Below are 22483 nucleotides of genomic sequence, written 5' to 3'. Positions count from 1 at the left end.
CCTGGCAGGCTGCATCCGGCCCCCGGGCTACATTTTGTCCACCCCTGGGTTATAGTATTCATCCACATCTCATTTTAGAGTTGCTGAATTTTTAGCAAAAAAAAGTTTATTTTCTAAGTGAAAGAGGTGTTCACAAAAACATTAGCAGTTTCACTAAACAATCCTTCTCTCCAGCTTGCTCCATTTTCACCATCTTTTAGCTCTTACGATGGTCTTGTGCTAGTTCCCCTGTCGCCACAAATCTTCCAGTGTAGATGAATCAGATTTCCAATAGCATCCAAAGCTCCGCCCTGGACTGATGCAGCCTCGTGGGCTCAAGATGCGCCTGTTCACAGGATGTTAGGGCACCAGGACATGCCACCTGGTCCAGGGTATTGCCTTGGCATCAGCCTGTCACCATGTCTTGCTGGGTGTCCTGGCATCAGGGCTTCTTTCTTTTCCTGACAGGGACCATCAAGCTCCCATACTCTTGGTACCATTCCCTTGTTACCTAGCCCCTCTCATGGTCCATCTCTGTGACTTTGTTCCTCCTGGCTTCACCTACAGCCTTGCTGCAGTGCTCTACCTCAGCACTCTCTCCTCTGCCTAGTCTTTTCTGAACTCTTCATAAAGGTCCAACTTCATCAGAAAACCTCTCTCTCAAACGCCAAACTTTATCGTCTTTCTTCCTGATCCTTCTCACCTTCCCTCTTTCTCAATCCTTAACCTTCACAGAGAAGCTTCACTTTTTCCCAGAAATATTATGCCACTGTTTATTGTATGTATTCACACCTTATTTCAAAGAGCGATTGAATTTTTAGCAAAAATGTTTATTTTCTAAGTTGAGGTATTAACAAAAGTAACAGATTTTAACAGTTTCACTAAAAAATCCTTCTCTCCAAATTGCTCAGTTTTCACCATCTTTTAGTTCTTATGATGGTGTTCTGCTAGTTCCCCTGTCACCACAAGTCTTCCAATGTAGATAAGACTCCAATTTCCAATGTAAAAAACAAGCAACATTAAAATCAAATGTAAAGGAAAACATTTCAGGCTTTCTTGCATACAGCAACCTATTTCCCCCTACAGGCAAGAAATAGGTATTACCACTGAAACATAAGTTACTGCATTCAGGTTACTCCACCAGAGGCTGCCTAGCTTGAGAAAACATAGTCTCCGGGAAACAGGACTGAACTATACAAGGATTTGATTAGCTGAACAGTGTGATTGAATTAGCCCCGAACAAGGTGTGCTAATTCATGCTGCAGTCTGTAACTACATCTTCACTGCATTACCAGCTAAAGCATCAGCAACACTGGAGTCTCAAACTCACGTCTTCTGACAGGCCAGTCAGTTTGAGTTTAAAGCACTCTCAAAACAAAGATTTTTGTGTGGGAATGAGAGAGGTTAGGGACAACATTATGCCTCAAACTAAGAATGCAGTGATGATGAACTCTTATTTTATGTGCACATAGTATTGTGTAGTTTTATATCACTATGTGAATGTCTTGTAATAAGCCAGAGGGCCTTCCTCTTACTTCAGTCAAGATTTTAAAATCAATTTGAAGTAAGTACCACTAGAAGGCATATTGTAACTTGCGTATTACACAAGAGCTCTTTCTAGTCAAGTGCCTAATGGCATCTGAAACATACAGATCAAAGCTTCAGTCATGTTTTGGCCTTGGATCTTTGATCTCTTTCAAAAAAGACCTTCCCTCAGTGCCATTTTTGTTGCTGGTTATTAAATACATTCAATAAAACTAAAGTAAGTGATTCTTTTATGATAAAATAATCTAAAGGGTGATTAGAAGATATCTGATAGTTATTTGCTGAAGTATGTGAAATAAGATGATACTCTCGTTCCTCATGGAGTAATGAGTATCAAGTTGTTATAACTGTATCCATGTTAGCAACTAGCAGCAGATTCTAGCAACAGCACAGAGGTTGAAATATTGTCTCAGTCATGTGTGGTCTGTGACAGAAGATGGGAGAGGGGAACTATGCAGGAAACTGTGCTACAGAAACCCCTCAGGGTTAGGTCCAGTTTTGGATGCAGGAGAGATAGCAAGGGTGCTTCAACTCAAGCTAGCAGGAATTTTTTGAAGGAAGATTTTGTAAGTATTGTACTTGATTAAATCTAAAGAGCCTTTAATCACTCTGCAGCCACACCACTTATGCTACAGCCATCTCTCTCAACCTAAGTGGTATAAGGAGAAATACTCTTGATCTCCAATGTACACATTACTTAAAAATAAACTTTAACTTCAGACTTAGAAGGAAAGATAAGCCCCAGTACATACACTCCATATAACCTAAGAACTGCTTGGGTATGCATAAATATTACAGCAGATTCTCTATACTTCTGGCAGCATAACTTCAAAAAGAATCATTATTATTTCATATTTGAATTCTAGTGCTGTCCTTAAGCTTGATCAGCTCTCTTGTGTTGGTTGCTGTGTAAATACATAGGAAGAACAGTCCTTGTCCCCAAGACTTAGAATAAAAGAAAGTCTTCTGTATTATATGTATACACACACCATGACCCATCTAACACAGTCTAGTAAAGGTAAGTGCATTTGGATTTGCAAACACATCTGTCCTGAGATCTTGAAAAATAAATAGAAATCACGGACACTTAGAAACATTGGCTCAGCTCAATGAGTAGCTGATCCTTCAAGATCTGAATGTTTAGGAACTGTAAAAAAAAAATAAAAAAAAAATCTCCTCTTGCTGACAAGTAGGGAGGATCAAATGCTAGGCAGTCACTTTCTAAGGCCAGCTGAACAAATTGGAGGTGGTATATGGGAGCAGTCTGAATAATTCCTTTTCAGGTATAGGCCTACCTGGGATATTTGCTGTTTCTAGAGTAACAAATCTTTAGAAATGTTACAGGAAAGAAGAAAATGTTTCCAGGTTCCTTGTTTCAGGGGTGTAGGTTGTAGCCGTGTTGGTCGAAGGACATAGGTGTGGCGGGGCACTTGGTGGTGCCTGCAGCTGTTTGATTTTGGTGGCCATTTTAGGACTCTGGCTGCCTTTATAAACAAGAGCAGCCTGCTGCTGGGGCAGGTGAGAAACATCACCTGGCTGAGCTGCTGCATGGGAACATCTTGCAGATGGACCAGAGCCTCCTGCTCCTAGCGTATGACCTAAAACTGCACCCTTCCAGGAGTGGGTGGTCTGGTGGGGCTCCCAGTGGTGTGGGAACTCCAGAAAAATGCCAAGCCAGTTACCACCCTGGTGAAATGTGGGTAGGGGCACCTTAACCCCAGCCCTCATCCTCAGGTGGGTTATATGAACCATCTAATCCAGGGAAGGCCAGATAAGCTTCTTGAAGTGCCTGAGACTGCTGGGGTGAGTGACCCCATGGGGCCAGGCATACTTTGTGAAGCACCTGAGGGAATGGGGGACCCTGATCTCTGAGTGCAGGCAGGAGGCTTAGACCTAACCCAAGGGACCTGACTGGTCAATGCTGGGGCCAGGACCCAGATAGGAGTCAAAAGGACCAGGGGCCCACTGTGAGGGATGCCCATATAGAGCAAAGAAGCTCGGGGTCCCGACTGGCCTGAGATGGGGCCAGGGCTTAAAGGGAAGCCGATGGTGCCAGGGAAGGGGCCACAGCTAATGAGCAAAGGGGGCGGTTGAGTTGGCTGCCTGAGATGCTATCTGCGAGGCTTGGGCAGCGGTGTAGGGGTTGAATGGAGCCGTGGACAGCCCCCCCAATATTGGGGTGTATCATGGACAGCCTCCTGCCTAATTCTCACATCAATATTATTACATCAAGGCATGGCAGACAAGTGAGGTGGGTAGCTGACCTCTAGACATGGGGCAGACCGGTGCTTGCACTGAGCATGAAAGCTTGCCCCAGTCACAATAGGCAGACAAGGTTCTTTGGGTAAATCTGTTGGTTTTTTTTTTTTTATTAGACCAACTATTAATAAAAGATATTGGTTTTACTATTAATAAAAGATATTGGGTTTACCCAAAGAACCATGTCCAGCTTCCCTTGGTTTTTCTATATGCTGCAACAAGGTGCTGTAATTTCAGTTTGACTTTCCTGTGAGTGTTCTTCTCAAGTACTAAAAAACAAATGACAGTATCCTTCTCTAAAGAAGCTAGTGGTCATTTTCTTGCGCTAACATGAACATGGAGTATATTCAGCCCTAGTTGTTTACAAAGCAGGAGAGGACAGTGATTTAATAGTTGTCAACTGTGACCTCCCTACCTCTTCCCAAAGTCAAATAAATGGCACGTACTCGGGTCAAGAGGAAAAAACAATCCACCCCCAACTCTCACACACTTCAGATGAATTTTCTAACTACCCTCTTACAAAATATGCAAAGTCCATAAATTAGAAAGCTTGGTCTCAGCAAGTTTCTTGATCCAGCTCTTCCACTCTGATTTTGCTTAACTATGGGATGTTTTGTCATGGCAGTACAATGCTGCAGACAGAAAGCTACAAATGGGGAGCTACAAAATCAGTAGGGAAAGAGAAAGTGTCTAAAGATGAGTAGCAGTGGGAAGCCAATAGGGCCCAGCAACTGACCTGTGATATGACAGAAAAACAGGAATGACCCTTAGAAAATTCAGGACTGTTGTCATGCATCCCCATTTGTCCTCCCATGAAGCAGGGCAGTTCCTAGAGACTGCTTTGCAAACCAGAATCAAAACTGAGGGTCAGTAAAAAAAAAAAAAAAATGTTCTCAGCTTGTTACAATTTGTTCATCCCTCATAAGGCATGGACAGGGCTGTCCCCCTCCATAGCAACTGGGAAGGTTATAGCTATCATGTGCAGTGCTACAGAATTATTGGAGTATGCAAGTTTTAAATTTAATTGAAGAGCCCTCCTGAGGAACTACATAGACACTCATGTCTCCCAAAGTTGGAAAGGCTGAAAGAGAATGACAGCGAGGAGGCAAGAGCATTGTTATAACTCAGTTAATTCACTAACAACGTTCCTTGAAACATTGTATTGATCAGATAAGCCCCAGACCTATTAAACCTGCATTTGCTATTTTATTTAGCGCACAGGGGTTTTGAAACGATGGAAGAGAGTTTTCTTGCACTTTTAAATATTAACAAGTAAAACCAAATTCACTTTTTCTGTACATGAAAGGGGAAGCTTCTAGTGCTCTTCACATCCAGATTCTGGATTGTGCATACAATTAAAAAGGATTCTATGAGTGATGAACAATAAATTTAGTATCTGTTTTATATGTAACTCAATGTTGGCAAAAATGCTAAGACTGTGAATGATTCTAAGAGAATGACTAAGACTGATCCTGCAACCACTTACTACTTATGTCCCTCAGCAGCTTCACTGATTTCAGTGCAACAATGCACATACCTAAGAGTTTGCAGGACTGAGACCTTTGAAAGTGACTATAAATGAAAGTTAATTTAACATGTCCATTTTTATTATCCCAGTTGAGTGAAATGCGAAATTAAGGAAATACTGCACATGAAAATTAGGGTTTTTCAGATTTAATATATCATGTATGATCCAGTTAAGTGATTAACTGAATGGTCCCAGGGAACATTTCTCCCTATTTGGAGAAATGGACATTAGGGTAAAAGCAGTAGAGCCCTGGGCTTAAGGAGAAAAACATCGACACTACAAGTAATTAGTGGGCACATCTATGTGAGATGCTAGTGTGATGCTAGTGGTTACTGTGCATTTATCTAGTACTTGTATAAGCAAGCACCAAATAAATGCACAATAACTGGAAATACTGTGCAGCAGCACCAACAAATGTCTTTTAAGTGACGTTACTGCATAGTAGCTTAATAATACTGCGCAGTAGCAAATTAGCACTGTTAGTGCTGTGATGTGCTACTGTGATACTGTATGTGCAGTATTATTTGGCTACTGTGCAGTTAGCATCTCATGTAGACATGCCCAGTTATGTGCAAATTCATCATCTCCTCCCTGGGGAATATAACACACTGAAGATATTAGCCACAGAGCAGCAGCAGAGGATGTGTTCTCATGCACCCTGTGGCAGGGTTTACAAGAAGTATTTTGGACTAAGAGACAGCTGACAGAGACTGAAACTAATTCATTGAATCAATGAACAAACATTTTCCTGAGCACCATGTCCTATGGCATGTTCTGATTCTGCCATAACTAATTCTTTAACTTGCACACATCTTTCTCCCCCACCCATGAACTGATGTTAAGGTACAGAACTATAGTGAATTTTCATGGGAACAACCATCTGTGCAGGTGAAGTACAGCAGAGATTAAGGCAGAGTTTTGAGGGGAGCCCCACACACCGTTCCACACCGTTTTAGAGGCATGTCCTCCAGAATAGTCTTCTCTTTTCTGAAAAGGTCATGGAGTGAAAATGGAAATTAGAAATGAAAGCTCTAGTTCTCCTTCTCCTCATCCCCTGCCACAGCAGAAATAACCAAATACTGTGTGTTAGACTATGATCCAGTGCCAAACAACATTTAGGGACTTTGGAAGTAGGACAGCCTGCAGAAATATGTTCCCAGTCAGGAGACTAACTGGTGGAGAAATTAAGGCAGTAGTTTTCACACTAATGGCCCATGGACCATCAGAACAGAGAAAGCATATCATAAGCATGGCAGCAAAGTGGAGAGGTAAGGTTTGTTCTTTCTTGCACATCAGCCTGCAAGATGAACATAGCTAGAGAATCTTTGCCACTATCTGTAAAGTAAATCATATAATAGAAACAAACAAGAACTGCTTGTTGTTAAAGGACATGTCTACAAACTCTGTTTAACTGGTCCCAAGTGAGCAGGCTTTCTGATATCAAAGTTGGGACTTTCAGCTAGAAACCATACAATGATTTCAGACAAAGCTCAAACCAGTGATAACTGAATGCATGTGAAACAAAGGCCCTCAGCTGTTACATTCAAACCAGTTTGGCTGATAATGCAACTTTGAGCTGTTTGTGCACAGAAGATAAACACAGCAGCAAATCACATGAGTGGAAATGAGGATGGGTACAAATCATAATTTGAAACAAGTAGGTGAAGCTGGTCATCCTTGAATTGCATCCCCCAGAGGATGTTTATAGGTGTCGAGAAGGATCACAAGAAAGTCATCACAGTTCCATTCTTGCCGATCTGCCATGGTTCCAGTGGATAAAAACGGATAAGAATCCTTTGTGGGAGGAAGAAGAGAGAACACAAGAGAACTTTCCATTTTATAATCACTTTTCCTTTTATCTCCAGCAAGTTCTCAGCAAGCCAGAAACACACCACTAAACACAGCTCTCAGTAGTTTATAATTAAAGGCTGGAATTGAAAAGGATCAGGAGCTGGATGCTTTATGGGAGCACATCTGCATGGATTCTAAAGTCTTGTCACTGCTAGTAGATAGTCAAACTTGTTCAACCATCCACTTATCCCCAGAACTTTGTAAATTCTCGTTGCTATAGCATTCAAGTGCCTCACAGTCTTCAATATACAGTACGGTTGCATTATACGTGCATTTAACTCGTGCGAATTCAACTATACGTGGGGGGGGGGGGGGGCCTTGAGTTTGCAGTGGCAGCATGGTGGTATGTCATCCTCGCACCACCCTGGTGAGAGAAATAACATTTCTCTGTGTCCATTTCACAGAGGAGGAACTCTGGCAAACAGTCTGAGTGACTTGCCCATGCTTACACATCGCCTGTTGAAAAGCATGGCCTTAAAGCCAGGTCTTGCCAGCCATGCACCCTCACCACTGGGGCATCTGTCTTTAGCAGTCAGTTAGCAGCCAGAATAGGAGAATCCTATTCATCCAGCCATAAGAAGAAAGCCATTCAACTGTCACATCTCCTCTTCTGGTGTCACACCAACACAGCTCTATTTGTAATGCCAAGATCCTGCCTCATGAGCAGCAAGGACATCTTTTAAGTCCTGTCAATTTAAAGACAACCCTTGCTATTTGTGCTCCTCTATTTTGACCTAGGATTTTACCTTTCAGTCCCCAAATCTGGGGAAGTCTTAGAGAGCCATGGGGGGAACAAGGAAGATATTGTGCTCTAACGGGAAGGGATTGCAAGAAATGACTGCTTTGGGCAAGCCAGCGGAAAAAGGCCCTCAGCCTCTGGCCAACTTCCCCTATTTTTGCTCAAACATGGACCTTGGACTGAAGCTCCACAGCACTGAGCCGGCTCTCCCTGGGACACTGCCCTGGCCCCCCTGGGCCCAGGTCCCTCTACTGCGCTCACCTGTCGGGGCCGAGCCCCAGCTCCTTGGTGAGGACCTCGAAGAACTTGGCGCTGTGCCCTCGGTTCTGCTCAGCGGAGCCCACCACCCCGATGGAGGAGATCAGCAGCTGGGCGCAGGGTGCGGCAGAGCCCCCGATCACCATGGGCAAGCCGCTCTTCACTGTGACGTTGACCCTCTGCCATGCAGGGAAACACAGTCACCAGGGAGGGAAGGGAGCAAGGCTGGTGGGCCTGGGATCAGAGGAGGAATTGGTGCCCTGGGCAGGCAGGGCACACTCCCCTTCTGGGCAGCACCCCCGCCCCATCTAGCTCATCCTCAGGGCCCCCTGGCACCTGCCCAACAACGCTCCCCCCCAGGCTGGGGCTCTGCTGTGACTCACATCCGCGGGCTTGCCCAGGATGGAGGCCGCGGCGGCGCACAGCTTCTGCCCCAGGTCCGGGGCCAGCTGCGCGGCCGGGAGGCTGGTCTCCAGGTCCAGGAAAGGCATCGGGAGAGAGAGGATGGCGCTGAGCCGCGGCGTGGACGAGCAGGACAAGGAGCGGCCACCCCTGCTGCTGCTGCCGGGGCTCTCCCCGCCCGGGGCCGCGCGCTCGCGATTGGCCGCGGCCGGACACACCTCCCGGGGCCGCGCGCGTCTCCTCCCCCGGCCGCACACACGACCCGCCCCGCGCCCGCCCCAGCCTGACACGGGCACAGTGGAGGGCGTTTGGGGTTGACATGAAGTTGAGCCCACCTCCAGCTTGGGGATGGACGCGTGTCAGGAATACCTTGCAGCTCGGTGTTTCAGGCCCACGTCCTTAACAGCAAAAGGTGGCAAGAATCACCGAGAAAAGATGCTGTATTTTTTTTTAAATCAGACATACGTTATACCGCCTTCTAACAAGGCACTTTGGCAGCTGTTGAATCTGCGAAGTAGATGTCTGATACAGGCTAAATAGCTATAGGGCGCACAAATCCCGCTCTGGGTTTTCTAGGAAGAATAAGCGCCAGTATTACCGTACAACATATGCCAGAGCTGCCTGACCGGCTCTAATCGGTGTCCACAGGATCCCTCAGCTCATCTCGTGGCAGTGAGCGCTGGCTGGTGTGTTGTGCTAGGTGTCCCCTTCTGCGTATCCTGTTATTAAGCTACGATCTCAGCCCCCTTCCTGTTTTCTTTCTTTGTCCTCCAGAATTAGTTGATGTGCAGTGGTCACCCTTATAAAGGGAGGCTTATCATATTTTGTGACAGGCCTAAGCCCATGATCTTTCAGCACATTCAATAGGCCTGACTGGCTCTAAGGATGGCTAGAGCCACATGAATGAGTTCTAGTAAATGCTCATGTTTCATGTTTACAACAATAAAAGTATATCAGGCAGTGTATTTACAAGACTTGCACAGAAGATTGGATACTTCATGTTGTAGAAGTCACCAAAAGTTTGGTTCTTTAGGCCTACCGCACCTCAGAAAGAGCAATAGCCTCATTATTTTTAGCATCAAACCTTAAGTAAGAAAGGCGTAGGAGGTTAAAACAGAAAGCATACCAAAGGAAGGAATATCTCTTGGGCAGCCCATAAGAGTGGCTCTGGCAATTAAGGAGTAAGCAAGCAAAATAAGAAAAAACATGAGGCTAAGGAAGCTAAAATGCCCCAGAGATTAGAAAGCTTCTACAAAGAGAAATGCAGGGCCTGTGTGTGTTTGTGGAGGTGGGAATGATGACTCACTCCTTCCAAAATTACCAAAGGGCAGAGAAGCTGTCTGGCAGCATGAGGCTTAGGTAAAGGACTGGGAATAAAGATAAGGAGCATAGCAATGTCTGCTTTTGAGGGTGGGAGAAAGAGGGGGGGAAGCACTTTCAAGGCTCAGAAAAAACAGTGATGAAAGGAAAAAAACAAGTCTAATTTTAAAATGCCCTGCTGTGGTTCTCTTTCAAGTTCTTTCCCTTTGGCAAGGAGCAACTACACAGGGTGGAGAAATTTGGGATTGGATGTAACCCCCCCCACCCCCCCCCCCAAAAAAAAATAAAAGTCTGATGATGAAACAAACATCATGTTTCCTCCTATTTCCTCATCTTCCACAGCAGCACAGATTGTATTTGCTTCTTCAGTTGTGGGTCAATCTGGGCACTGTTCAGATCCTGGGCACTTGTGCTTCTCAGAAGAGTTCAAATCATTTCCCACAGCTTCCTCTATCCATTTGCACCACTCCTATTATGGGCCTAGCCTCCAAGTCACAACTGGCTCCTACAGGCAGGAGGGAGGGAGGGAGAGAAAGAGAAAAAGAGAGAGAGAGAGCATAAGAGCAGCAAAACCTGTTACAGCAACTTACAGAGAGGAAGTAATTTCCAATATATATAAGCAGCAGAATCCTCTCTTTCATTAACTTGCAACTGCCACAAGTGAGAAGAGAATTTGTTGAGCATCAAAAGGATAAGACACTCCAGTTCCTGGGTATATGCACAAGTCTAAATGGGTTGTGTGTATCCTCCCTGTAATTTACATGATGTTTATTGCAAAAATGACATCTGAGCTGGTAAAAGCCAATGTGGAGGTAATGAGCCAATTTCTCTGCCAGTCTAACTGAGCTGGCTTTAGTAGATTTTTCATAGATTCATAGATGCCAGGGTTGGAAGGGACCTCAACAGATCATCAAGTCCAACCCCCTGTCTAGGCAGGAAAGAGTGCTGGGGTCAGATGACAGTTACATTCAGATTTATTCATATTACAGTTACAAAGGCAGAAAATTTGGTTCAGTGGTTATAGCAGTTCTCCCTTGTATTAACACATGGTCAGTAAGAAGGTATGTAACTGCCTTGTCCATTCAAAATCAGAATTACAGAGTCAGTTGTTTTCCTTTCCCTGTCAAAATTCGACTTGCGGGATGACACTTCCTCTGAAGGGAAGCAGTACTCCCTTGAAACATCTGGAAGAAAGGTGCAGGCTGCTCTGTGGTTGGTACTCCAGTGCTGAGAAGAGGTGCAAACCCTTCACTTTAAGTGGTGTACCTGTCACCTGATGAAGTTCCTGGCTGGTATTTAGCAGGCTGGGAGCAGGAAGAAGATTCCCTGTAGGAAGAAAGCCCACTGTGACCTCTCCTGCTTCTCAGGGTGGGCTTTTATTGTAATTCCAAGCACCAATGTTCTGTTGAGGTTCACTTACTCGTTAGGATTCAGATTCTTCACGGGAAAGATAGAAAAAAATATAAGAAGGAGGAATAGCATGAAGGATGATACAAGGAATATGAGGAAAGTGGCACAGAATTGGGGCTGTATCAGTTGTGAGCATCATCCTAGACTGGTTTGTAGCACTCATCCTTTTTATGAGGTCTCTGACTTACTGGAGCCTGCTCTCCCTTTCAATCATGTACGGCTGTGTTGGACTCTCATTTCCATCTCCAGGAGAGCAGAACTGCCCACTGTACAGTCCTCAGACATTGCAGACTATTTCTTTTCTTTTTCCTAGAACTGTATGTTTCCCCATCATGCTCCTGTACTTGCTGACAAGAGCTCTATGTCGGGACCCAGGGCAGCTGGCCAGCAGCTCTCCCTGACTCCCACCCGGGCAGTTAAGGGTCCGTTAGGCGGGTACTTGTGACGCATGGAGTGGAATTAATTAGATGGACGCTTATTGGTTGCAAAGCAAGATTATTTACTCACGCCGTCAAGGTGGTGAATAGCAGAGGTCAGAGATACTTGGTTAGTTACAGTTTATAGGTCATAGGTCAGTCTGCATAAGAGTTTGGTGGTCGGGCAGAGAAAAGGTTGGGCCGGCAGGTCGTTGATTTACATCTGAGATTAGGTCAAGACGCGAGGGGGCCACTGGCAAGCGATCAAGTTGTCAGTTACTCTGATACATGTGATCAGAGGTCTCCAAGGTTCGTACGGAGGTCCCCCTTCTTCACGGAAGTGAAGACGGGTTTTGTTTGTATAATAGCCAATTGGTTTTCGCCACGTCATAAATGTAATTAGAATCGCCAATTATCTAGTGGTCTTCGCTTGGGTATTATCATAGGGTTACTCCTTGTTTTCTTTGACCAATTATAATGATTTATGTACAGCACAGAAGGCTAAGTTCTACCTCTGTTAGTGGCGCAGCAATAAATTTCTTTTTGACATGCGCAGCAAAAAGGCAGTTACTGGCAAAAACTTTTGTTAACCCTTAGTTAACTTAGTGTAAAAAAAAACTGTTTTGAATGGTTTTTTTACTTGCTTGCGACATGGGCACTACTTAATTGGGTTGTGACACTCTACAATAGACATCAAATCCAGCAGGGTGATTGTGCTCCCCACAATGAAGGACTTCTCCTGCAGAAAAGTCTTAAAACTTACAGGGTTTTATTCAGTTCCTCCCTAGCATTCTCCAGCTTTGATGATGGTATTGGCTGTCCTGTGAAGAGGGGAATCACCACCTGCCTAGGGAGGAGCAAACAGGATAAATCTCCACGCACATGCAGTGTCATGGCAAAATGGGAGCCACGCTGATTGCTCTGTTCTCTACTCACTGCACTAGTGTTGCACTTCTAGCTATCAGGGATCACAAGACCTGTTGGGATCCTCCAAGCAGCTGAATATTGTCATCATAATTGTAAGAGAATAATTTGTGGACCTCAAATACCCATATCTCAGGATCTGCTAGCATACGTATTGAGTTTCATAGTTTATTCTGATACCAACTTTTGTTCCTACTTCGTTATGAGTAGAGCTGCAAGTTCCTCATAAGTTTGTTTCAGTTAAAATAAAAGTTTTTACTACCCTCTAGAACAGTGGTTTGCAATCTCATTAGGCTCATGGCACCCCTCTGAAAATGCCAGTTCCTAGTATTAACTTGATTTTTTGACTATGGAAAATAATCAGAACAATTCTTCTGTTATAAAGATCTCAGTAAGACTACGACAGGTCAGAATATTGTTGATGCCATCAATTCCTTTTTTAAATCTTTGGGTTTAGCTTGTGAATCATGTGTAAGTGCTTGCACACCTAAAGTGCTAGTATTGCACAACACCTCTTAAAGGATCTCATGGCACCAGTTGGGAATCGCTGCTGTAAGAGGAAAAATAACCTTCTCAAGAGCTACTGGCCTTGCTGCTTGCTGTTGGTTGTTCTCCATCAGACCACCAGAGGGAGAAATGAGGCAGTGTTTGCAGTGCACCGCCCCCCTGTTTGTGTGACCTGAAGGGGTATGCAGTCTGTACATGCAGATAGTAAAGTAGATGTTCATAAAATGAGGCTTATGTGTGTTCACCACCTGGCTACTTGTGGCTCCAAGACATAGTGGTCAAAGAAGCAACTCACATGAAGCTAGTTAACCCTCACAGAGATTCATAAATATGTGGAAACATTTGGAAAAAAAAATCAACTTAAATATTGTTTTGCTTAACAGTGTTGTTCAGCACAGTTTTGACCTCCAAGCGTCCTTGGTCTCTCTCTCTCTCTCTCTCTCTCTCTCTTGCTTCACCTGGAGCCTCAAGCTGGTTGCTTTCTTTAGAGAAAACTATATGCACTTTATTCATACAAATCCCAAATACTTGTGTGGCATTTCTTACAAGGTATAGGTAATAAAATGTGAACAAGCAACTGTAACCTTGACAAGGCAATAATTTCACAGAGGGAAAGAAAGATCATCAGTCTTCCTTGATAATCCTTATAGTCCCCCATTTGGAACTCATTAGTGCTGATAAAATAATATTCAGGCTAATTAAAATTGATCAAATTAAAGGGCATTTTTCACTACCTGGCAAATCTTGCCTCATGACCTGGCTCCAGAGGGTAAACAGATTCTCCCCTAGGGAGATTTCCCACCCCCAAAACACACACATCTTTAGAGAAAAGAAAATTTCTAGAGCGATTCTGCCAACAAACCAAAGCAGGTAAGGCAAAGATCAGAAGAAAGCAGCACTAAAATGTGTTCATGCTGGAGAAAGTACAGGATACCTAGGAGCTACCAGGAAGAGAGGAGAGTGACTCCATGCAAGACAGAACTTTATTACCAAATGTCTGAAGTAGAAAGGGTGGAAGGAGGACCCAAGTAATTATAGGCCTGTAAGCCTCACCTCGGTGCTCGGGAAGATCTTGGAGAGAATCATCAAGGAGCACATCTGCGGGGGGCCTGCAGGGGAGATCGTGCTCAGGGGCAATCAGCATGGGTTCATCAAAGGCAGGTCCTGCCTGACCAACCTGATTGCTTTTTATGACCAGGTAACTAAAACCTTGGATGATGGTGTCACCGTGGACATACTTTCTAGACTTTAAGAAGGCCTTTGACACTGTCTCTCATCCCATCCTCATCAGTAAATTAAGCGACTGTGGCATTGATGCCTACACAGTTGGATGGTTAAAAAATTGGCTGATGGGGCACACCCAGAGATTAGTGGTGGACGGGTTGTACTCAACCTGGCGAGATGTGAGCAGTGGGGTACCCCAGGGCTCGGTCCTCAGGCCCGCACTGTTTAACATCTTCATCAGTGACTTGGATGAGGGGGTGGAAAGCACACTGTCCAAGTTCACTGATGACACTAAGATGTTGGGTGAGGTGGACACACTTGAAGGGAGAGAGAGGCTGAAAATAGATTCAGACAGACTACAAAAGTGAGCAGATGAGAATAGGATGGGGATCAACGTAGACAAATGCAGGGTGCTGCACTCCACAGCATACATAAAAGCTGGGGAGTTCCTTTCTTGAAAGCACAAAGGCGGAAAGGGATCTTGAAGTCATTATTGACTCCAAGATGAACATGAGCCGCCAATGCCAGACCGCAGCCAGCAAGGCCAGCCATACCTTGTCATGCATCCAAAGGTGCATCTCAAGCCAGTCCAGACCCCTCTATGCGACTTTGGTCAGGCCGCAGTTGGAGTACTGCATCCAGTACTGGGCGCCGCACTTCAAAAGGGATGTGGCCAGCCTGGAGAGGGTTCAGAGGAGGGCCACCCGCTTGGTGAGAGGGCAGCAGGACAGGCCCTACGAGGACAGACTGAAGGACCTGAACCTGTTCAGCCTCAGCAAGACGATGCTGAGGGGGGACCTGATGGCTGCCTACAAGCTCATCGGTGGGGATCAACAGCAAATAGGCAGAGCCTTTTTCTCCCCAGCATCAGCTGGAATGACGAAGAAAAATGGTAATAAGCTGATGGACAATAAGTTTAGGTTAGAGATCAGAAGGCAATAAGTTACAATTAGGGTGGCCAAAATCTGGAACCAACTTCCCAGGGAGGTGGTCCTCGCCCCTACCTTGGGCAAATTCAAGAGAAGGGTGGATGATCACTTGTCTGGGGTCTTGTGAACCCAGCATTCATTCCTGCCTGTGGCAGGGGGTCAGGCTGGATGATCTGTTCAGGTCTCTCCTGACCCTAGCTACTATGAAACTATGAGATGCAAAAGCCTTAGATGCAAATGTTAAGGATACCAATAGGCAGGGTTTTTAGTTCCAAAGTGGCAGCGATCTTTTGAAGGCAAACTAGCCAGTGTAGTACAGTACTGTACAGGACAGAGTAGTTACCATTAAGAGGGGAATCTTAGAAGTGAAGAATGATTAGTTACTGATTTAAATATAACTGCTGTGCTTAGAGAAAGAAATAGTATGCATGGGAAAGTGAGTAGAAGATAGGGCAAACAGGAGGGGAAGAAAAACCTGTTTATAAGGGGGAGCCCAGGAAGCACTGAGGGCTCCCAAACAGCCATCTATCTCAAAAATTGGGGCCCACAGATCTTTTGGCTGTGGCACTGCATACAGCAATCTGAGAACTTACAAAAGGATCATTTAGAAAAGAAAGACAATATTCTGCATATGATCAGGAAAGAAGAGCACCGAGAGTTCAGAGCAAGACTGGAGTCTTTGAAGACAAAGAGAGGGAAGCTAAAGAATACCAAATCATATTTGCTGGAGACAGAAAAGATAAACAATCTGAGGCAATTTCATATTTTTTTGGCAGCCATAAAACATAATGCATCATGGGAGCTTCTTTCTTTGGTCTTATAAATTAATTTCTTAGGATCCTCTTCTTACAAATAGCAGTCCTATTTCTTAAGGCTTCTCTGCTCATGTGTATGCTTATAGCTGCACCTCCAATGATAAAGCCCATGCACCATCCTCTGATGCAAGGCTTTGTCATAGTTAAATATCAAGTGGGCTAATTAACCAGTACTAAAACATAGTTTATAGTCTCTTGAACAACAATTCTGTTTCTTCTTGCCTCAGACCAAGAGTTATAGATTTCATGGACACAGCTCTTCTCTTCTAAAATATAAGAGATGGGAAAGGGAAAATAAAGATGACAGCCCCCCTCTCCCTCCTTATTTCCCTTACAGTAGTTGTTCCCATTCTTAACTAGCATCAACATGTGCTGGAAGCTGAAGGCCCTTTGCAAATGATAGGCATATTACAGTGTGCTGGGTCTGGGGAAAAGGGATGGAAAAAAAATTCTTGTAGATTTACCTAAGAAACACACCATCCTATGTCCTTGTTCCATATGCCCTAAGAGGACAATGTAAGTACTACATTGGATAGTAAAGACAAAAACCTTTGTATAAAAGGCAACAGAGGCTGGGTCCACATGTGCAGGCATGTGGGTTTGTCATGCTGCAAACCTTTTTGCAGTGCGGCAAACCATAAGAGTTGCACATTAATCAATGTGTGGCATTGCTAATATGCAGTGCTGGGGCAAAATTTGCTGTTGGGATTTGCTGGTAGCAAAAAAAAAAACCCTGGAAAAAAAGTGGTGTAAACCATGCCAAAGCGGTGAGCACCAGAATGAACGCAGAGATGGGGCAACAGGCAGCCCAGGGCTGCCTGCTCTTCCATCTCTGCACACTGTGGAGCCCCGTGCTGAGGCACCCTCTGTACACTGGCTAGGGCTCAGTGTGCCTCAAGACAGGGGAGCAGGAAGATCTCTGGGCTGGCTGCTCCCCGTCTCTGTGTGCCTTAGTGCGAGGGCTCCCCAGTGTTCTCCCATTGCCACAGGGTGCCTCAGCACAGGGGATAGCTAGCCCCTAGTGTGGCACCATGTCCCAGCCAGCCCCCTCCCTCAATAGCAATTGTAACAGCGGGACAATGTGTCCCCCTGCAAAGCAGAGGGCTGGGGCTACCACTGTGGCACAAATTTGTGCCACTACTGTTTGTGCTGCTGCAAAGGCATGCCCCTGTTTGTGCGGACCCAGCCAGATGGTGCTAGTATTCCTTGATCTTTGATATTTAGCTTCCTTACCTTTAGCCATAAAATTTTGGAACAGAAGAGTGCTGCTGGGATGCTCACCAGAGCCCATTGCTGGATACTGGCTAGGTACCAGTGATCAGGTATTTTGAATTTCTGGCTCAGGTACAGAAGAATGGTAGTGCTGTTCAGATAAAAGGGGAAACAATACGTGAGGGATCTAAAGGGCTGCATCTTTTTGCTTCTTCTCCCTTTATGTTTTTTTCATTCAGAAAGCATAGAAATATTGCAAGTTAGAAAACAGCTCAAGAGCCATCAGGTCACCCCTACTCATTCTTCTGATGATTCATTGCACCCTTTACACCCTAAGAACTGCAGAACAATGATATTTTATAAAGTAATCATTATGACAAATAATGCAGGGTTTTCTGCATTTCTTTTTCCCTGGGCACATCTACATGTGCAATTAATGTGAAGCATTAAACTCTGGGGTTTATTGCTCCAGAGTTTATTGTTCCCAGGCACATAATTTGAATGTGCGCCCAGGAACAATAAACTCCAGAGCAATTAACTCCAGAGTTTATTGCCATTTGAACGTGCACCTGGGAGTGCAGCACATTGAGCCGAGTCAGAGCAGTCCCAGCTAGCAAGGGGCTGGGGTGGGGGGCAGTGTGCCTGCCAGCCTGTGGCTGCTCCCTCTGGATAAACAATGCTGGGGCAGCATCTACATGTGCCCTGCTGTGGAGTATTTTACTCTGCAGCAGGGTAGTACTTGTACTGTATTTATAAGTATCATCCTGCTGTGAAGTTAATTAGTTTACCCCAGCTTAATAGAGAAGCATGTGTAGACTCCAAGATGCGCACTGTGCAGCTAATTAATTAATCTACTGAGCAGTAAATATCTTGTGTAGATATGCCCCTCTGGGCTAAACTGGGGCTTGACCCTCTGTCTTTAACAGGCATTGGATCAAGTCTTAATAATGGCTGCTTACAGATGTTAAAACCCCCCAAAAAACACACTTTACTGGAAGAAGCAGTGTATTAGTTCACATCTGTATAGATTGGGCACTTCAGTACGGCCTTTTGGCACTCTTATCTAAAGTTGATTCAATCAGCTATTATATTAGAAGTGCCAAAAAGGCCCACTAAAACACCTGATCTATACAGATGTTGGACAAACCGGGTCCAACTAACATGCTGCCTCCTTGGGGCATGTGCTGGGCTCAATGTGGGAGTGCACCGAGTTTAAAGTGCTGTTTTTGTTTTTTTTAAATGTCTGTAAGCAGCCAACGTGGTGGTGGTTTTTTGTTGCTATAAAATTTTATATTGCATAAGTACATGACAGAGTGAAGACCTGGGATCTTAGAATGCCATCTCTCTACTTGTTTCTAATCCCTCAACAAATGTGGAAGGTTCTGTAACTTTCAGGTTGTGCCCTGACAAAAACTAAAAACCTCAAGCCTTAAGCTCTCTCATCTCTAGTTGCCTCCTTGTGCCTGATTCTAATGGGACCTTCAGGAAACCTGTTCCTGGGCTTCTGAAAATGTAGCTTCCCCATTTTGCTCTTTTGGAATCTTGAGTCCCACAAGTCTGTGCAAATATCAACCACTGGTGCCATTTAATTTTTACATTTATGAGGCAGTAGGTAGTGATAGCTACCCCCAGCTGCACCTGGCACTATGTTTAAGTCAGTTGCTGGTAAGTGCACAATTCGGGGGATAAAGTCCCCCCCCAGGCACCTTCCCACAGTCTCTTTCCATGATATCAGCATGACTACCTGAGTAGAAAAGGAAGGCACTAGATCACACTTCCCCCTGCATTTACAGCTTTCTTCTCAACACAAGGCACGCTAAAGTCAATTTGTCTTCTCACAGGTCTTACTGAGATTCTAGTTGGGGTCCCCCAGGATGACAGTTAGCCAAACTGCTCTTTTCAGTACCACAAGCAGGGACTATTATGTTTCTCAGCATGCTGGAAGACCAATACCAGCCAGCAGACATGCAGCCTCAGGAGTGTGATGACACTGATTAGTGGGACAGGGAGATGTGTATGCCATGGAGTCCCCATCCCTCCCCTAGGTGACATTTCCATCCTTCAGTATCAGCACTCTCTTTGGGACAGAGCAGAGATTTATTATCCCTCTACTTCTAGAAAATATCTGTTTCACTCTTATTCCATCCCAAATCAATTCATGGATTGATCTGGGACAGAATAAGAGTGAAATAGATATTTTCTAGCTGCTTTTCCAGCAAGTGCTATTAGTGTGCATAAATAACCATCACAACAGGTCAGACCACCTAGAAGTAGATGGATAATAAATCTCTGCTCTGCTTTGTTAGATCATTCACCTCTGTTACTCAAAGCCTGTCTAAAAGGAACAAAGCTGTCAGCAAAGCAAGTCCATCAGGAGAAGGGAAAAGAAAGCTGTACGTTTACATGACTTTGATTACTCCATGAACTAGTTATAGTCTGTATATGGTCTTATACCTTGCTTATTCACATAGTGCCTGAATTCCTCCCTGTGGCACATGCAGCATGGTAACTACCATCTATCATATTCAGTTTTTCTCTCATCTCTCCCAGGGGAGAAATAGATACAGTGAATTTTTGTAAGGCTTTTGAAATGTTTTTTTTTTTTGAGGGGGACTGGGGGTGTTTTTCATTTGTATTTACCATACATATTGTAAGGTCAAAGAAATGTGCCTGGTGTTCAGACTGAAAAATGGCGAGGTCTGTGATGGTCCTCAGTTCCTAAGGAAGTTAGAGGGAGCTAGTTCCACTGGCTCATCTGAGCTACAGTCACATCGCTGGGTTTAGCAGCAAGAATAACAATGGTTCCTCTGGACAATAACCTCTGCAACAAGTTAAAAGGCAGCATGGTGGCTTTTTGCCATATCAAATATTTAAAAGGTAAGGTTAGCTCCTGAGATTGGAGTCCTGTGCTTTCAGGTTGATAAAGGTGACCCTGACAGACTGGTATTGATGGACAGCTTGATCCAAGGTTGAATGTTTTCTCAAAAAGCCTGTCATTGTCCAGTAATGGATTTCTATTATTTCATGACAAAGTACTAAAATCAAGCCAGCCTGCTTGAAATATGTCTCTACTGTGCAAAGTGACTCCATATAATGGGTACCTTGGTCTCGCATATTTATCTTGTCTCCATAATTACAGGTCAATTATGCTAAGTTTACAGAAAAAGATGATGTTTTATAACTGCTGCCCAGTGCACCCACCCCAGGATCAGCAGCGAAGATTCTTCTGGCCAAACTGTGTTAACCAGTATGTTAGTGTAATCCCAAGGATCACAAATGGGGCTATACTTGTTTCATTAAGGGAATCATTTGGCTTGTAACTCTTTACTGCTGCTAAGAAAGACAACATTGGCTCAAGAGCTAATGGTAGGTACCATCCCTGAATACATTTAGGCTAGAAATGTTTTGCACAGCCAGAAGGGTAATGAGCTGGAACAGGCTTCCACTGTGTGGGGAGAGGGGAAAAGCCATTTAATTTGGATTAAATGGAGCTAGAAAAAGACAACGTCTGTCTGTGATAGCAAGAGGAAATAACCCTGCTTAATTCACAAACTCCAGTTGAAGTTTGCAGATAGAAATACATGTCCTTCCAGTAAACAGGAGTTATGAACTGGAATTGGTGAAACATCATTAATATGGATTCACACTACACTATTATTAGTCACTTTTCAGACTTGGCCAGCACCTTAATTACATTTGTATACCACCATTGCTTCCTTTGAGGAGTCAGGAAAGCATCCTATTGGTGTACAACATGAGCAGACTGGATATCCAGGGAACAGAGAAAGGGTGGTAGAGCTGAGGAGTTAGTGCTCAGCCCCCCTCACCACGTAACACCTCCATCTTTTTATCTCCAAAGGGATGTCATTCCTCTTGGCAAAGATGGAGACAGAGTGGCAGGGCTAAGAGATCAAGTCTAGGTAGGGCTCCAGCCACATCCTGCTGGGGATGGTGTGAAGGCACAGGGACAGTGGGGAAAATCATATAGAAATGTCTCCCCTGACTTCAATTGGCTGATTCAGCCAAAGGTGTTAATCTGGGACTACCAATCAGTTGAAGCCAGAGCAGGGTTTTGGTCTCTGCTTTTTTTCCTCCAGATGAGGAATGCAAATATTCCATGTACTGGTCCATGGGGCAACAGGGCCCTTGGGGTAAGGGACAGGGCAGACAGGCTGGCACACTGGGTGAGAAAGGTATGGGGTTGATGGGTAAGGAGACTGGATCCCTAAGGAAAGAAGAGGTTAAAAGATCAGGTCCACTGGTAGGGATGAAGGGAGATTGATCAGCCACGTTTGAAACATAAAAGGCTTTACCATGGTGCCTTTTTGGTTGACGAGAGCAGAAAACCTAGGTCAGCAACAGTTTCTAGTTATTCTTGCAAAACTGGGGAGATGAGGGTTCTCTTCTGAAGCTGGCACTGTGCTGGTATGGGGAACATCACATCCTCCTTTCACCCCCCTCTGTAAAAGTATAGAAAGTGCACCTCTGCCCCATAAGATATTCAGCTCTGGATGCCTGGAACACAGCTATATCAGTCTCACCGTATAACTTAAGCACCTAGGCAAATAGCACCTGCTTCCATTTTATTTCCGCTACAGGGACATGCACTAACTTTATCCCTGCTGAAATTACGGTAATGTGCAGTTGGAAATAAATTCAGAAGATCATGTTGTTTTCAAGCTTCTTTCTTCCTTCATGGAGAAGCTGAGAAGCCTCTCTTTCCGCTTCCTGTCCCCTGGACTAAACCAGAAGCTGTAATGTTTAGCTACGACTCTTAAGGGAACAGTCAAATTGGCTACTCTGACCTCTTCTGTACACAGGGTGTAGTCTTTTTCCAGAATATATTTTAAATGCAAGTCAGAATTGCATTTCAGAAGCACAGCATGGAAAAAATGCACCTGGGGCAATCATCTCTCACCCTGCACCATCCTCCTCCCCTCTTGCCTTCTGGCTTGTAGTCACACAGCAGAAGCACAGCTCGGCTGTGTCATGGAGTGCAAGGTGTTCGCAGAATAACAATTCTCTAGACTGGCAATTGAATTTGCTGCTGCTGGGGAGAATTTTCACCCCATTTTTTGCTGCCAAAACCCACTTCCAGAATTTCAAAAAAATCCTGATTTTGGTGGCAAAAAATGGGGTCAATTTGCAAGGAAATGGAAATAAAT

At 44.6% G+C, this 22483-nt stretch overlaps 1 protein-coding gene and 1 long non-coding RNA gene across 2 annotated transcripts; both read right to left on the bottom strand.

The window, feature by feature from the left end:
* Positions 1-788: 788 nt before the first annotated feature.
* Positions 789-8761, bottom strand: DDT (D-dopachrome tautomerase). The gene is made up of 3 exons (XM_006277008.4): positions 8543-8761; positions 8163-8338; positions 789-7105 (listed from the first exon to the last, which is right to left on the bottom strand). The coding sequence occupies exons 1-3, from the start codon at positions 8648-8650 to the stop codon at positions 7033-7035; spliced, it is 357 nt and encodes a 118-aa protein (XP_006277070.1). The 5' UTR covers positions 8651-8761; the 3' UTR covers positions 789-7032.
* A 2078-nt stretch (positions 8762-10839) lies between these two features.
* On the bottom strand, positions 10840-17331 carry LOC109284657 (uncharacterized). Its single transcript, XR_002092192.2, has 2 exons — positions 11799-17331; positions 10840-11318 (listed from the first exon to the last, which is right to left on the bottom strand). It is a non-coding gene; the product is annotated as an uncharacterized LOC109284657 (long non-coding RNA).
* Positions 17332-22483: the final 5152 nt, after the last annotated feature.

Source organism: Alligator mississippiensis, chromosome 10 (assembly GCF_030867095.1).
Source record: "Alligator mississippiensis isolate rAllMis1 chromosome 10, rAllMis1, whole genome shotgun sequence".
Lineage (NCBI taxonomy): Eukaryota > Metazoa > Chordata > Crocodylia > Alligatoridae > Alligator > Alligator mississippiensis.
This window is presented reverse-complemented; position numbering and strand designations above follow the sequence as displayed.

Bases quoted from the DNA above. Each gene is read 5' to 3' on its own strand.
- DDT (XM_006277008.4), bottom strand. From the start codon at position 8,650: ATGCCTTTCCTGGACCTGGAGACCAGCCTCCCGGCCGCGCAGCTGGCC. The intron at 8,339-8,542 runs GTGAGTCACAGC...CCTGCATGGCAG, and splicing joins TCCTGGGCAAGCCCGCGGAT to AGGGTCAACGTCACAGTGAA. The intron at 7,106-8,162 runs GTGAGCGCAGTA...CCTCCCACAAAG, and splicing joins CTGGGGCTCGGCCCCGACAG to GATTCTTATCCGTTTTTATC.